Source organism: Neoarius graeffei, chromosome 19 (assembly GCF_027579695.1).
Source record: "Neoarius graeffei isolate fNeoGra1 chromosome 19, fNeoGra1.pri, whole genome shotgun sequence".
NCBI lineage: Eukaryota > Metazoa > Chordata > Actinopteri > Siluriformes > Ariidae > Neoarius > Neoarius graeffei.
The window spans coordinates 19,792,336-19,808,391 of NC_083587.1; the positions used below are offsets into that span (position 1 = coordinate 19,792,336).

At 41.8% G+C, this 16,056-nt stretch overlaps 1 protein-coding gene across 1 annotated transcript; it reads left to right on the plus strand.

The window, feature by feature from the left end:
• The first annotated feature begins 2,343 nt into the window (after positions 1-2,343).
• LOC132867866 (acyl-coenzyme A thioesterase 9, mitochondrial-like) lies at positions 2,344-8,389 on the plus strand. The gene is made up of 5 exons (XM_060900838.1): positions 2,344-2,398; positions 2,485-2,570; positions 2,667-2,754; positions 4,824-4,974; positions 8,135-8,389. The coding sequence occupies exons 1-5, from the start codon at positions 2,354-2,356 to the stop codon at positions 8,191-8,193; spliced, it is 429 nt and encodes a 142-aa protein (XP_060756821.1). The 5' UTR covers positions 2,344-2,353; the 3' UTR covers positions 8,194-8,389.
• The last annotated feature ends 7,667 nt before the right edge of the window (positions 8,390-16,056 follow it).

Here is a 16,056-nt window from a genome sequence, read left to right on the forward strand (position 1 = left end):
TTTTCCAGCCTGATGAGCATCAACGCTTTTTCTGAGGTCCTCAGAAATCTCCTTTGTTCGTGCCATGATACACTTCCACAAACATGTGTTGTGAAGATCAGACTTTGATAGATCCCTGTTCTTTAAATAAAACAGGGTGCCCACTCACACCTGATCGTCATCCCATTGATTGAAAACACCTGACTCTAATTTCACCTTCAAATTAACTGCTAATCCTAGAGGTTCACATACTTTTGCCACCCACAGATATGTAATATCGGATCATTTTCCTCAATAAATAAATGACCAAGTATAATATTTTTGTCTCATTTGTTTAACTGGGTTCTCTTTATCTACTTTTAGGACTTGTGTGAAAATCTGATGATGTTTTAGGTCATATTTATGCAGAAATATAGAAAATTCTAAAGGGTTCACAAACTTTCAAGCACCACTGTAAACCATCAGCAACTTTCCCCCAGATGGACACATCTGCCAGGAAACTGAGGGTGAACAGAGGACTGTATTTTGCACTGAATTGTGTGGCATAATATTTTTTGAAATTTCCTTTATTTCAATGTAAAGAGATATTTCTCAAAGCTTTTCTTCTATAGAAAGTAAAAAAGAATGAACTAATATCCTTGCATACATGTATTGTTGTATAGTACGAGTATGTATCTGTATACTTTTTTTTAAGGCATGCACATGTACAAACATGACGGTAACGTAATGATTAATTTATTAATTGTCATGATGTTTCATGAATACACAAGCACAGGCAGGTTCCAACAGTGCATCGTCCTTTATGTCCTTCAGGAACATGAAATACATAAGAATCACATACATGAAGTAAATAACAGCAGGAAAGCTTTTTTTTTCTTGCATCTAAAGTCTGGAATCCAGTTTGAAATCTCATTTACTTCTAAAAGTGAAGCGACTTGCATTGTTCAATCTAAACAACAAAAATAAAAGATTTCATGATTGTTTATTATGATTGTAACATAATAAATGAATAAAGTATACTTTTAACATACCTGCCATGTTGGAAAAGACAGGTGAATTGAAAGAGTGGTGATACATGTAATATATACAACATTGGTTATCTCATTACAGTGGCACCTGTCAAGGGGTGGGATCTATTAGGCAGCAAGTGAACAGTTGGTTCCTGAATTTGACATGTTGGAAACAGGAAAAATGGGCAAGCGTAAGGATCAGAAAGCTATCAGCATTCACTTTTTCAGCAGTTTGTGCTCCAGGAACTCTTCTGTGGGATTGGACCATATGGGCTAACCTTCATGCCCAATGTGAATCAATGAGCCTTCGACACCCATGACCCTGTCGCCGGTTGTCCTTCCTTGGACCACTTTTGTTCAGTACTAACCACTGCATACCGGGAACACCCCACAGGATGTGTCATTTGGGAGCTGCTCAGACCCAGTCATCTAGCCATCACAATTTGGCCCTTGTCAAAGTCACTCAGATCCTTACGCTTGCCCATTTTTCTTGCTTCCAGCACCTCAGGGTCTGTCTCAGAAACTGGGTACTGTACCCCACTAAATATACTAAATCAATAAACGATACGGTTTTGAATGGTGATGTTGGTTTTAATTTGAAATAGAATGATGAAAGAAATAATACAGATAAAAACTAAATCTTTGATGTGAATACTCTATTCAGAATTTGGCAAAAATTCTGCAAATTTGTGAAAAAATGGCGGCTTGATCTGGGACATGATAAATGGTTGACTACATCGCATTCCCGTAAAATTCTGGGTGGCACGGTGGTGTAGTGGTTAGCATGGTCGCCTCACAGCAAGAAGGTTCTGGGTTCGAGCCCAGTGGCTGGCGAGGGCCTTTCTGTGTGGAGTTTGCATGTTCTCCCCATGTCTGCGTGGGTTTCCATCGGCAGGACAGTCAGGCTGTCGGTTTTTTCACTACTGCGCATGCATATAACAGACATCCCAAGTCTCCCGGAAGTTCCGGGAGTCTCCCACATATTGATAATGGCTCCCTGATACCCGCAAATTGGAGAATATCTCCCGGAATCTAGAGCAAGCGAGCAAGAGCGTGCACGCGAAACATTAATGTCTGCATCGCACAGATGACGGAATGCACGAGGGAGGCTGCGTGTGTGCCTGTTCATGTAGCGCATGCTAGATAAAGAGCATCCTGATTGGTTTACAGACATCCCAACCTGCAGATCCCCCCCGCCGATGGGGACAAAAGTCCAATATATTATTCATTCATCATTATATCATTCATTCAATATGGATGATCACCTCCATATTTATACTAAAATGAGAGTGACTTTTTTTTTTCCTCTCCTGTATAGAACTGTTAGCTTCCGGGGTCGAATCCTTCCCCCCAACTCTGTATGGATGGAGGACGCAAAGTTAAAAGGCTTGGTGATTTGCCATCCACAGGTCAGCCAGAAGCCACCCATGTGAATGAAAATGTAACTTTTTTTGGGGGGATGAAATTTTAGTGTGTTTGTGTGTCTGCAATCCAGGAGAGGAACATCTTCAATCGGATATTTGGTGGTTTCCTGATGAGAAAGGCGTATGAGCTGGGCTGGGCCAATGCCTGTACATTCGTGTAGGGTTCAGCTCTGCTTTGATCTTTTCACATACTTTTACTCCGTGATCGGTGTTGTGTTTACTGATGACGTTTCTATCGCTGTATTTATCACAGTGGTTGTCGGCCGGTCCTGGTGGCAGTGGATGACATCATGTTCCGCAAGCCGGTGGAGATCGGCTCCCTGCTACTGCTGTCCTCACAGGTAGAATAAAAAAAGCAAACCACTCCTATACTATAGGTATTGTAGGAAAATAATGAATGACAGGGTGGTTGGATGAAGTGGAGTTACTATTACCATTTCAAACTTGATTAATTTGAAATTGCAGCACGTCCTGAAGTGCTTTATTTCTCTTGTACCACAGAAGTTTGCCAACACTAACAGGTTATATTTATGTTTAAAGGTGTGGAGCTGTATAGGGGCCTTTCAGTGACATCACAGATTTTTGTTTACCACGCAGCGTCCATTCTATTGCCAGGCAAACGAAGAAACAGTCGCGACAGTTAATGAAAATCAGAACTACTGCAGTCAGTACAATCTCTCTGAAATGATTTTAAAAAAAAATCTATATTATACCAGCAGATTGCGTTACATCCAAAAACTGAAACATGCAGGCATCACAGATCCATATAATTTACACACACGTATTTATTATTTATTCTGCCCCCCCCCATGTATGCGTGTTCACCACTTCAGATGGATTACAGTAAATGCAGAAGAGGAATTTCGCTGTGCTTGAGTTTACATTAGATAAAAAAAAATTTAAATTAAGGTAGAGGTAATTTACCCACAAATGTTTTTATTCCACTTGAAAAGTGTTCGGTAAACCAGCTATCAGATTTGGGACACTACGACATCCTGAACTATTTAGTTTTTGGGATTCCTACACTGGAGATGCTAAAGACTTACAAAAGTACAGATGCCTACCAATATTTAAAGGCAGGTTTTGTGCCGGAATGTTATGGGAAAGGGCGGCACGGTGGTGTAGTGGTTAGCGCTGTCGCCTCACAGCAAGAAGGTCCTGGGTTCGAGCCCCGGGGCCGGCGAGGGCCTTTCTGTGTGGAGTTTGCATGTTCTCCCCGTGTCCGCGTGGGTTTCCTCCGGGTGCTCCGGTTTCCCCCACAGTCCAAAGACATGCAGGTTAGGTTAACTGGTGACTCTAAATTGACCGTAGGTGTGAATGTGAGTGTGAATGGTTGTCTGTGTCTATGTGTCAGCCCTGTGATGACCTGGCGACTTGTCCAGGGTGTACCCCGCCTTTCGCCCGTAGTCAGCTGGGATAGGCTCCAGCTTGCCTGCGACCCTGTAGAAGGATAAAGCGGCTAGAGATAATGAGATGAGATGAGATGTTATGGGAAATTCCTGATAAAGAAAAATCCCTTATTATGACAAAGGTAAGCTAAAACATGACCTTCTAATAGTAATAAACAATCCAGGGCCTAGATCTAGCATATTTTATGGTGTTTAGCTGAATCTACATTACCGGTGCATAACGAACATGCTGCTAGTCGAGCCAAGCATTAGGGGTTTCATAAAATATATCGCATCCAGAGCTACATTTTCATGTTGCACAGAGCTTTCCCACCAACTGATGTATAAAATGTTCTCCACACACATGGGAATGCTTTTCTTCCTGTTTAACTGCCGCTCGCCATTGTTCTCGTCTTTCTGGGTTCGCCAGGAAGCGGTGAAAAGTTAAACCAGGCTTATCTTCATGTCTGTTATTACATCCAAAAGCACTACAGGTCTCTGACATTGTTCTTTTAGATGTAACTTCTACAAGTTTATCTGTAGATATTTACTGAATTTGGCTTACAGTCGCTCGCGTATTGTGCCAGTTGCTGGCAAACACAAAGCTCGCCTGGCAACATGGCCGCATAAACAAGCCCGCAGTCCTCCATAAACGCTGTCCGTGCCGTTATAGCAGGTATATAAACAGTCGTTCACTCATCAGCATCCCTATTTTCTGTCTCTTTAAGTCAGTGAAAGAAAAATTATGCAGCAGGAAGCTACAGTTTTGTTTTGCTTTGTTTTGGCCCATAATAAACATCCTTACAAAAAAATTTCACCTTAGCAACGACTACATTTTTCTTTGTTTTGAAGCTGCACATTTAAGTGTGTTTAGTTTTAGTCCTTGTGAATGAGCTGTTACAGTAGACACGATAATCCGATCACATCTAAAAGTGCTTAAGATTATTAACAGTTGCATTATTAATTGATTTTCAACTGCAAGTGTCTAGACTCTGGTGTTTTTGTTTTTTTGTCATCGTCAGGTGTGTTACACTGAAGGACACCACGTCCAGGTCAGAGTTCACACCGAGGTGCTCGACCCTTTGACCCGGCAGCACAACACCACCAACATCTTTCACTTCACCTTCCAAGTCGAGAAGCCTGTTCTAGCTGTGGTCCCGCAGAGTTATGGAGGTTAGATCTCGCATCTTTATTTTTCACTCTCCGTGTGTGTTGTAGTAATAATAATTCAAGATGAATGGAATAAATGAGATCAAGAAAAGAAGTCATCACTTTACAACTGCAAAACCTTATAACAAGAATAACCTTACATACACTACCGTTCAAAAGTTTGGGGTCACCCAGACAATTTTGTGTTTTCCATGAAAAGTCACACTTTTATTTCCCACCATAAGTTGTAAAATGAACAGAAAATATAGTCAAGACATTTTTCTGGCCATTTTGAGCATTTAATCGACCCCACAAATGTGATGCTCCAGAAACTCAATCTGCTCAAAGGAAGGTCAGTTTTATAGCTTCTCTAAAGAGCTCAACTGTTTTCAGCTGTGCTAACATGATTGTACAAGGGTTTTCTAATCATCCATTAGCCTTCTGAGGCAATGAGCAAACACATTGTACCATTAGAACACTGGAGTGAGAGTTGCTGGAAATGGGCCTCTATACACCTATGGAGATATTGCACCAAAAACCAGACATTTGCAGCTAGAATAGTCATTTACCACATTAGCAATGTATAGAGTGCATTTCTGATTAGTTTAAAGCAGGGGTCACCAAACTACGGCCCGCGGGCCAGATCCGGCCCGCCACCCCCCTTTGACCAGCCCCTCTGCCCCCCATCACTTGAACCGGCCCTATGAGGCAATCCCCAAAAGTGGTCATGGCCTATTTTTTTAAATTGCTTTTTGGCAAATAATAACATGTCTGCATCTTGTATTTTGTTGATTTTATCAATTAAATTGATATTTAGTTATAAAATGAACTATTCATATTTTCCGAATTTTCGTCATATGCTCGCAATCAAGCAGTGACAGGCAGCGCACGCGCAGAGAACTGTCAGTGTTCAGGACAGCAAAATGGCGAGCGGTCAGCGAAAAGCTGACAGAGAGTGCAGAGTTTTTAAAGAACAGTGGACCACCGATTATTTTTTCGTTCAGTGTAAGCAGGGTTCGAATTATAAATTTGACCCTATGGGGGTCTCTATTTAAAAAAAAAAAAAAAGCAATGCATACTCGCTCTCCTGGACCAGCGCACTTTTGCGCACTGCAGTGCACAGCTTTCACACACAGGCGCGCGCATTCACGCACGCACACACACACGGTGTTGCATATATATATATATATATATATATATATATATATATATATATATATATAGTTAAACAAATTATATATATGTTGTATATATATATAATTATATATATTGTTAAACAAAGGAAGATCGTTGTGAGATAGAGGACAAGTCTTCTTCGGACTTAACTTCACATTCGATTTCGCAGGCTGCAAATTTCAGTTTGCGCGCATAGTGGTGTGGTGGTGAAGTACAGCCGTACATGTTGCGGTTTAATAACACGTTCAATACAAAGTTATGGCTGCATGGTGATCGGAAATGAAATGAGTTTTATTTATATTTATATGGTGATATAGGCTATTCAAGCTTATTATGGTGATATATGACGTATTTGAGAGACTTCCACAGAAAATTAAGTTTGCTTCTTTCATGGGAGCCTGAGGGAATGGGAGCTCAGCTCCCATTGGCTCCCACGTAATTCGAACTATGAGTGTAAGGACCGTGCAGTTTGTCTTGTATGTAAAGAAAGTGTGCCGGTTTTCAAAGAATATAATCTGCGTCGTCACTACGAAACCTGCCACAAAGAGTATGTTAGTTTGCGAGGGCAAACAAGAGAAGACAGGATTCGGAGGATGAAATGCGGACTGGCTGCACAACAGAATTGATTCCTTCGCCAAACCCAGATCAACCAGGCTGCTGTCCGAGCTGGCTATAAGGTAGCTCACCTACTAGCTACCCATGGAAAGCCGTTTACTGATGGGGACTTTGTTAAAGTATGCGTGCTTGCTGTGGCCGAGGAGGTGTGTCCCAACAAGAAGGATGCGCTCGATGCGGTGAGTCTCTCCACATCTACTGTGACCAGGCGAACCGAAGATTTGGGGGACAACATGTATGACCAGCTGAATGAGAAAGCGTCAGAATTCGAGTTTTTTGCTTTGGCCATGGATGAGAGCAATGACGTGCAGGACACAGCACAACTGCTGTGATCTATTGCTCATATTATTATAATTTCACTGTTTTTTAAAATGTATTTATTTTATAGGCCTATTTATTTGACCTTTATTAAGTGCTGCATACAATTATTATTTATATTATTAATAATATCAACAGGCCTACCTACAATTTATAATTTTCCACTCATCTTTGCCAGTGTCAATCACCTCAAATAGGCAGATGTTTCTTACCTTGACAGCTTTGATGTTATTTTTATTAGAAAACAAATAAATGGAATATCTGTGGTATTTTAAATTAAAACAAAGTGTGAAGACTCAATTACTACTTTTGCAAACCACTAGTAAAGATAAACAAATATGTGCCAGGAATCAAGTGTTGATATAGTAGTGGGGGATATAGTAGTGTTGATATAGTAGTGGGGGTATAGTAGTGTTGATATAGTAGTGGGGGTATAGTAGTGTGGATATAGTAGTGTTGATATAGTAGTGGGGGTATAGTAGTGTGGATATAGTAGTGTTGATATAGTAGTGGGGATATAGTAGTGGGGATATAGTAGCGGGGATATAGTAGTGGGGATATAGTAGCGGGGATATAGTAGCGGGGATATAGTAGTGTGGATATAGTAGTGTTGATATAGTAGTGGGGATATAGTAGTGGGGATATAGTAGCGGGGATATAGTAGCGGGGATATAGTAGTGGGGATATAGTAGCGGGGATGGCCGTGCCAGGCTAGTAATCTCTACTACACAATGAGGCCTGCTGGTGGTCATATTTGTCTGGGTCATACAATTCTATGTGATATAGCTGACCCGACCCCGGCCCCCCATCACAGTCAGGAACGACAATGTGGCCCCCAGAGAAAAAAGTTTGGTGACCCCTGGTTTAAAGTGATCTTCATTGAAAAGAACAGTGCTTTTCTTTCAAAAATAAGGACATTTCAAAGTGACCCCAAACTTTTGAACAGTAGTGTATGAATTAAGATAGGAGTTCTTTCTGGATTATGAATCTGAGAGCCTTCTGTGATGATGTTGTTTATATGGATTAACACAGAACTCGAAATGATGTTTTTAATATCTGTTTTTGTCTCCTCTAGAGTCCATGCTCTATCTGGATGGGAAAAGACACTTTGATGAGACAATGAAGAGCCAGTAAAGAACAGTATGCGTACGATGTGTCCATAAAAGATGATGTCTTCCAATGCAATGCAGCAGACAAACAAAAGGAATGCAACTGCACTTTTTCTGAGGCGATGTTACATTGGACAGATTCTGTTTGTGTGCATGTATACGTTATTCATTTATAAATATAGATTCAAAATATTCACAAATATTTATACTCGTAGTAACATTGAACGTTTTTTTTAAACACTTGTACTTTTACACACACACTCTCACTACAAAAATAGTGTATTAGACTGTGTCTATTGCACTTATTATTAAGATATTAGGAGATGTTTTGTATTTTATATCGCTGTATGGATACGCTGCTGAGTGTCTTCGTTAACCAAAGTGTCTGTCTGTCTTTGACTTCTAGACTAAATTGATCATGGATTGAAATGTTTCACTCCGTGATATTTTTTTTCTCCCAGTTTTTTTCAGTATCACATCCCGACAGCAATGTTATGTGGTTGTTGTCTTGTGCGTGTATATTACAATAAAAAATGATTAGCTACCAGAAGTTACCGCATGGACTAGGATAGCTGGCAGGTAAATGAAGGGATGAAGCAAGAAAGCAATATGAGTTTTGTCTTGTGAGCATCTTGATCAATGGTCCCAGTAAAAGAAAACTTCAAGTGCACTTATTCACCATTATGAGAATAAAGTTACTTTGGAACGGAAGGGTGTCAGCACAGTAAATCAAAGTTTCACATTCTTAGCGTGTGCACATCACCTATGAAATGCCAGGATTTTGTTTTTTTTTTTTACTATAACAAACATTTGTTGTGTATTTCTCAAATGGTCATGTTTTTATGTTAAAGAGCCTAATAAAATCTAATCAGACACATTTTAGTGTGCTTATTAAGTTTATAAGAGACATTTTTGATGGAATCGTGTATGTAATGTTTGTGTGTATATATACAGTACACACTTGTGATTTTATTATTACTAACAGCAACAAATATACATTTGAATTCTCAGATCAGTTTTTTTTTAATAACAGCAGATCCATAAATAAATCACAGGTTGGTGGGTTTTTATTTATTTATTTGCTTATTTTAATACAGTATGCTATCATTTTTATAGTAACACCTAATTCAGAAAAGAAATTTAGTCCATAAACTAAGACAAATCATAAATGGATTTGAAAATGTTACTTCAAAAAGAAAATGTCTCATTGTTGACATGTTCACATTTTCTGTAAGATGCTGATGTCACATTTATGGAAGGAGTCTCCAGTGTCAGTGTTTTGTATCAGTAAGAATTATACCACGGGAGAGATAGTAAAGGTTACGCTTTACAGTTTTTATGACGACTTTTTTTTTTTGTCTTATGCTGAGATCAGGAGAATATACATTTGAATTCTCAGATCAGTTTCATTTTTTTTTAACAGCAGATCCATAAATAAATCACAGGTTGGTGGGTTTTTACTTTTGCGTATTTTAATACAGTATGTAAGTATTTTTACAGTAACACCTAATTCAGAAGAGAAATTTAGTTTTTGTCCGTAAACTAAGATGAACCATAACTGGATTTGAACATGTTACACAAATTCAGCCTGATTTTGACACAGTTTTGTTGCTGCTGACAAATTTCCAGCATCGGGCCTGAATATGCAAGTCGGAAACGATGAATGGGCCTTATAGTGCGAGAGAAAGAAAGAAAGTCTCGGATGGCCCACAACACCCTGAATAAAAGCCGAGCATGTTGGAATTTTTTGTATTTTGTCGCCTAGTTTTACAACTCCTATAACATGTTCCTTGATGTTCCCTCTGTAGCCATGATTGACAAAGACACACAAGGATATGAACAGACGAATATTGGTTGGGGTCAAACTTGTAGAGTCTCCCGATCAAGATGTACCAAGAATTGCATCATCTGACATCGTAACCATTGTCTCCTCTCATTATCTGTAGCCGCTTTATCCTGTTCTACAGGGTCGCAGGCAAGCTGGAGCCTATCCCAGCTGACTACGGGCGAAAGGCGGGGTACACCCTGGACAAGTAACCAGGTCATCACAGGGCCGACACATAGACACAGACAACCATTCACACTCGCATTCACACCTATGGTCAATTTAGAGTCACCAGTTAACCTAACCTGCATGTCTTTGGACTGTGGGGGAAACCGGAGCACCCGGAGGAAACCCACGCGGACACGGGGAGAACATGCAAACTCCGCACAGAAAGGCCCTCGCCGGCCACGGGGCTCGAACCCGGACCTTCTTGCTGTGAGGCGACAGCGCTAACCACTACACCACCGTGCTGCCACCTGTGACCTTTTAACCTCAAAATCTAATCAGTTAATGTTTGTCCCCAAATGCACAAATGGTGAAAGTTTGGTGAAATTCCATTCATTCGCCTTGGAGATATTGTGTTTACAAGGTTTTCGGACAGACATTTGACCTCGCAGTGACCTTGACCTTAGACCTTTTGATCTCAAAATCTAATCAGTTCATGTTTGTCCCAAAGTGCACAAATGGTGAAAGTTTGGTGAAATTCCTTGCTTTAGCCTTTGTGATATGGCGTTCACAAGGTTTGAGGATGGACATTTGACCTCACAGTAATCTTGACCTGTGACCTTTTAACCTCAAAAGCTAATCAGTTCATGTTTGGCCCAAAGCACACAAATCTGGGGCATGGCCACGGGGGGGCTGGGGTGGGCACTGCCCCCCCAGGGACAAGTCCTGCCCCCCTGAGAAATGCCCTGTCCATCCAAAGAAAACTGGCCAGAAAAAAGGCCACGATTTATGATCTCTGTTTGTGTCTTGTATTGGTAGAATAAATGCTGGTGTTGATTTAAAAACAGCATATATCTGCAAAGTTTATAGCTTTAATTATGTTTTGTTATCGTGTTTCCCCCCTCCGTAACCTTAAGGGGCAGAACAATCGTCAAAACTGCTTTCCAGTTGGTTCGTTTGAATAGGGGGCGTGTCAGTCCGCCTCCATTCAACTAGCAAGCACAACGCTGTGCGGGAGTTTACTTTGCGCCCATACAGTTCCTATTTCGTTCTTCTCTGTCATCTTTTCACAAAGTAGTGGTAGTAGTTTTTGTTGAGTTGAGCTTGTTCATTTCATTTACTTGTTGATTTGTGTAGATAAGTCAGCTAGTTACAGCAGTCTGCCTGTGCTAGCCTGCTATTATTAAGACAAGGAGACTGTGCTAGCTAGTTGAATTGCCAGCCTAGGCAGGCAGCCAGCCACTAAGCATAACCCACACAGACGTTATTAAAACATTTTATTAACTAGTACGTAACACCAAAAGACATGCATAGGTGGCTCATTAAAAAGCAGACCTCGTCCGCCCCTGTCGCTGCGCAAGCTTCTGACTCCGCTGTTGAGCCCAGCACCACTGCTGCCAACGTGGAGCAAAGCCCTTCACAGGATCTGAATAGGTCTGCGCCATCCTGCAGTTCTGTGGCCGCTTCAGGAACTCAAAACCCCTGCATTTCACAAAGTACGCAGTCCTCCCAAACCTCTGATGTGCACGTCCCTTCCGACTTAAATATGGATAGCCCATCCCAGCCTATTTTAACTAATTACCCCAAGCGCCCATTTGGACAAACCCTTCGGTGCTTTAGTGCAAGCTGGTATCATTCTCGACCGTGGCTCGAGTATTCCGTTATCCGCGATGCCAGCTTTTGCTTTGCCTGCCGCAAATTTAACATTTCACATTCGGACCGCGAGGATATATTTACCAAACGTGGCTTCACAAATTGGAAAAAAGCCCTTGAAAAAGACGCCGGCTTCCAAAAACATGCGCCGAGTCTCCCGCACGTCAGATCAATGTCTGCGTGGCAGGAACACCAGCGTCGGGCAGAGACGGGTGAAAGCATAGCTCACCTGCTGGGTCAAACGCAGATAGAAAAAAACAGGTACTATGTGAAGAGCATTGGGGAGGCCGTTCAGTTCCTGGCTGTCAATGAACTGGCTCTGCGTGGTCACAATCACGAGGGTGGGGAGGAGGGACTTTTCCTGAAGTTTTTTGAATATACAGTCAAAAAAGATGAGAAATTGGCAGAAATTGTAAAACATATCCCAGACAATGCAAAATACACGTCAAACATAATACAAAATGAAATAATTGAAACCCTCACCAAAATGGTGCTAAACAATATCCAAGCCAGATACGAGAAAGCAGACTCTCCTGGATTTTGCATTAAAAGTGATGGTACCAGAGATCGCTGTAACATAGAGAATTTGTCTGTAGTAATTAGATTTGTCCAAAACTCTGTCCCCAAGGAACACCTAATTGGATTAATTGAACTACATCAGCTTGATGCTGAGTACATTTCCGACCACATTCTTTCACATTTGACTGACCTGGGTTACAGACCAGACCTATCCATATTTAGTGTGTCAGTGCTATGATGGTGCGTCTGTCATGTCTGGGGGAAGGGGTGGTGTCCAAGCTTTGTTGCAAAACAAAGTGGGGAAGTACATTCCATACGTGCACTGCTACAACCACCGGCTCCATTTGGCAATGGTTCACGCAATGGAAGCAGAACCCCTGGCAAAGAAGTTCTTTGACTGGTCAAATTCTTTAAACACATTTTGTCACAGACATTATGTTGCAGGGCGGCACGGTGGTGTAGTGGTTAGCGCTGTCGCCTCACAGCAAGAAGGTCCGGGTTCGAGCCCCGTGGCCGGCGAGGGCCTTTCTGTGCGGAGTTTGCATGTTCTCCCCGTGTCCGCGTGGGTTTCCTCCGGGTGCTCCGGTTTCCCCCACAGTCCAAAGACATGCAGGTTAGGTTAACTGGTGACTCTACATTGACCGTAGGTGTGAGTGTGAATGGTTGTCTGTGTCTATGTGTCAGCCCTGTGATGACCTGGCGACTTGTCCAGGGTGTACCCCGCCTCTCGCCCGTAGTCTGCTGGGATAGGCTCCAGCTTGCCTGCGACCCTGTAGAAGGATAAAGCGGCTAGAGATAATGTAATGTGATGTGAGATGACATTATGTTGCACACACATACAACACACCTACACTGAAACGACTACTGGAAATACGGTGGACCAGTCATTATGAGGTCACAAAGTCCATTGTCACCAATGAGGACACAATCAGAGGGCTTCTCTCAGATGTAGCAGAGGATGACACTGCTCCTTTTGACATCAGCACAGAGGCATTGGGTCTTTCGACCCAATTAAAACGACAGTGTTTCTTTAACACAGGAAAGTTCCTCCTTCAGGTCCTTGGTGCACTGAAACCAGCTAATGCCATTCTGCAGGCCCAAGCAGTGGATATGTGCACTGCTGGGGAGGTGGTGACAGCTTCACTGGCTACTCTGAAGGAGATGAGGAGTGACTCATTCTGGCAGGAGCATTTCTCTCAGGGTGGAAGTAGGCCTACCAATTCGCCCCCACCTAAAAGAAAACGCAAAGTTAATTCACAGCTTGGTGATAGCGTTGTCTTGTCAACACTTGGGCATTCTGATGACCAAATAGCTCCTAATCAAACTTTTAAAAGGGCCATGTTAAACATTCTTGACAGAGCTATTGTAGAGATGGAGACAAGATTCTCTCAGAGAAATGTTGAACTGATGAGGTCCACATCATTTCTCCTGCCAAAATCAAAGTCCTTTCTTGAGCCCTCTCTCCTGAAACCACTTCAGGTGCTTGCAGGCACAGAGCTTAACAGCATAAGCTTGCAAAATGAAATTTCTGTGGCAAAAGCAATGTTGCTCAATAAATTGTCAACTGATGCTAACCTCTCTGAAGCATGCAAATGCATTCAGCAGTACAAAGAGGCCTTCCCCATATTGCATTCAATATATGTCACAGCACTTGTCATTGGCGTGTCTTCAGCTGCATGCGAAAGCTCTTTCTCCACCTTGAACCGCATCCTCACTCCACTACGCAGAACAATGCTGCATTCAAGGAAGAAAAATTTAGTCATTCTGGCACATGAGAAGGAAATCACAGAAAATCTAGACATGAATGAATTTGTTTCTGTTAGGACTTGGACTGTTTTGGCCTCTAGAGGCCGCTGTTATTTCCTTTTCGTGTCATATTTATTTTGGCCTCTAGAGGCCGCCACTGTTCCTGTGTTTTGTGGGGGTTTTTTGTTAATTGCCTGTTAGTCCTAATTATCTTCACCTGTGTCCTTAATTAGTTTGTGTATTTATACCCCTGAGTTCAGTCCTCTTGTCACGGAGTCTTTGTGCTGTTATGTTTATCTCCAGTTTCCTTTGTACTGTTTTGTGGATCTTCTGAGCTTTTGCATTTTTGCCTTTTTCTTTTTGAATTATACTCTTTGTTTTTGTTTTTTTTTTTTGTTTTGCCCTGGATTGTATATAGTGTACATAGTATAAATAAACCTTTTGTTACTTTTTCTACTTCCGCCTCACACCTCTGCATTTGAGTCATTCCCCTGGTGGCCTAGTGGGGGTTTGCTGGATCATCACACCAACGAACCAGGTTCAAATCCCAGCAAAACCCTAACAGTTTCAGAATTTGCTAAGTGTAACTGCAGACTTGTACTGTAGATAATGGTCCAGGTCAAAGGTCAGCTATTCATGAAGACCAGTAGATGGTGCATCCCAACATTTTCAAGGTCAACATTTAAATTTCCATTCAGCATAGCCAGGCTTTTCAAAAAAAGTTGTAGTTTTTTTTTTCTTTACAAAAAAAAAAACAAAAACAAAACAAAACAAAAAAACTTCATAAAAAAATTCCACACTGTTAACAAAATTGACGGTCATGATTTATGCTAGTGTGACCATATTTTGATTACCGAATTGAATTATTACTATTATTACTATTATTATTATTATTATTGGACTATTAGGCCTAGTAATTGTAGTAGTGGTTTTCCACCGATTTTTCAGGTATTGTTTTCTGCCCCCCCAGATGAGCTAACTGCCCACCCACACATGCCATTCTGGTCACATCTCTGGCACAAATGGTGAAAGTTTGGGGAAATTCCGGTTTCGGGACGGACGGACGGACGGACGGACGACCCGAAAACATAATGCCTCCTGCACCTTAAGGTGGTGGAGGCATACAAAAATAACCACGTAAAGTTTTCATGCGGGCGGCACGGTGGTGTAGTGGTTAGCACTGTCGCCTCACAGCAAGAAGGTCCGGGTTCGAGCCCCGGGGCCGGCGAGGGCCTTTCTGTGCGGAGTTTGCATGTTCTCCCCGTGTCCGCGTGGGTTTCTTCCGGGTGCTCCGGTTTCCCCCACAGTCCAAAGACATGCAGGTTAGGTTAACTGGTGACTCTAAATTGACCGTAGGTGTGAATGTGAGTGTGAATGGTTGTCTGTGTCTATGTGTCAGCCCTGTGATGACCTGGCGACTTGTCCAGGGTGTACCCTGCCTTTCGCCCGTAGTCAGCTGGGATAGGCTCCAGCTTGCCTGTGACCCTGTAGAACAGGATAAAGCGGCTAGAGATAATGAGATGAGATGAGACCTCCATCTCTCCAAACCCAGCTCAACCTCCTTTCTACTTTCACCACTAGGGTGCATCAGTTGCCCCCTAAAAATGAAAAATTCCTCCGATCATGATGCATTTTTGTTTTTATGTTCCTTTTGGCAAGAAAACACAGTGTGTTAGTAATTCAAAAGTCAAAGTCAAAAATCAGACTCATTAAAACATTTGTTGTAAAATTATTACGTTTATGGAATATTATGAAAGTGTGAAAAGAACATCTTTAACAAAATATCCTCATCTGCATGAAGTCTGGGTGAAAATGAAATTATAAGTATTTGAAATTAAATTCTGTGCTCCTTCTCCTGATCATAGGATAATTATAGGATTGGATCAAAATCAGTAAATGGTTGAGTTAATTCATGGTATGATCTGACTGCCTCAATGTTGCCATGGTTCAGGAGGTCCTGGGGGAGGAGGGAGGAGAATA

What these genes read in the sequence shown, in the direction of transcription:
- LOC132867866 (XM_060900838.1), top strand. Translation starts at nt 2,354, where the DNA reads ATGGAGGACGCAAAGTTAAAAGGCTTGGTGATTTGCCATCCACAG. An exon ending in TGGTGATTTGCCATCCACAG is followed by an intron (nt 2,399 to 2,484) that starts GTCAGCCAGAAG and finishes TCTGCAATCCAG; the next exon opens with GAGAGGAACATCTTCAATCG. An exon ending in GCCAATGCCTGTACATTCGT is followed by an intron (nt 2,571 to 2,666) that starts GTAGGGTTCAGC and finishes TATTTATCACAG; the next exon opens with TGGTTGTCGGCCGGTCCTGG.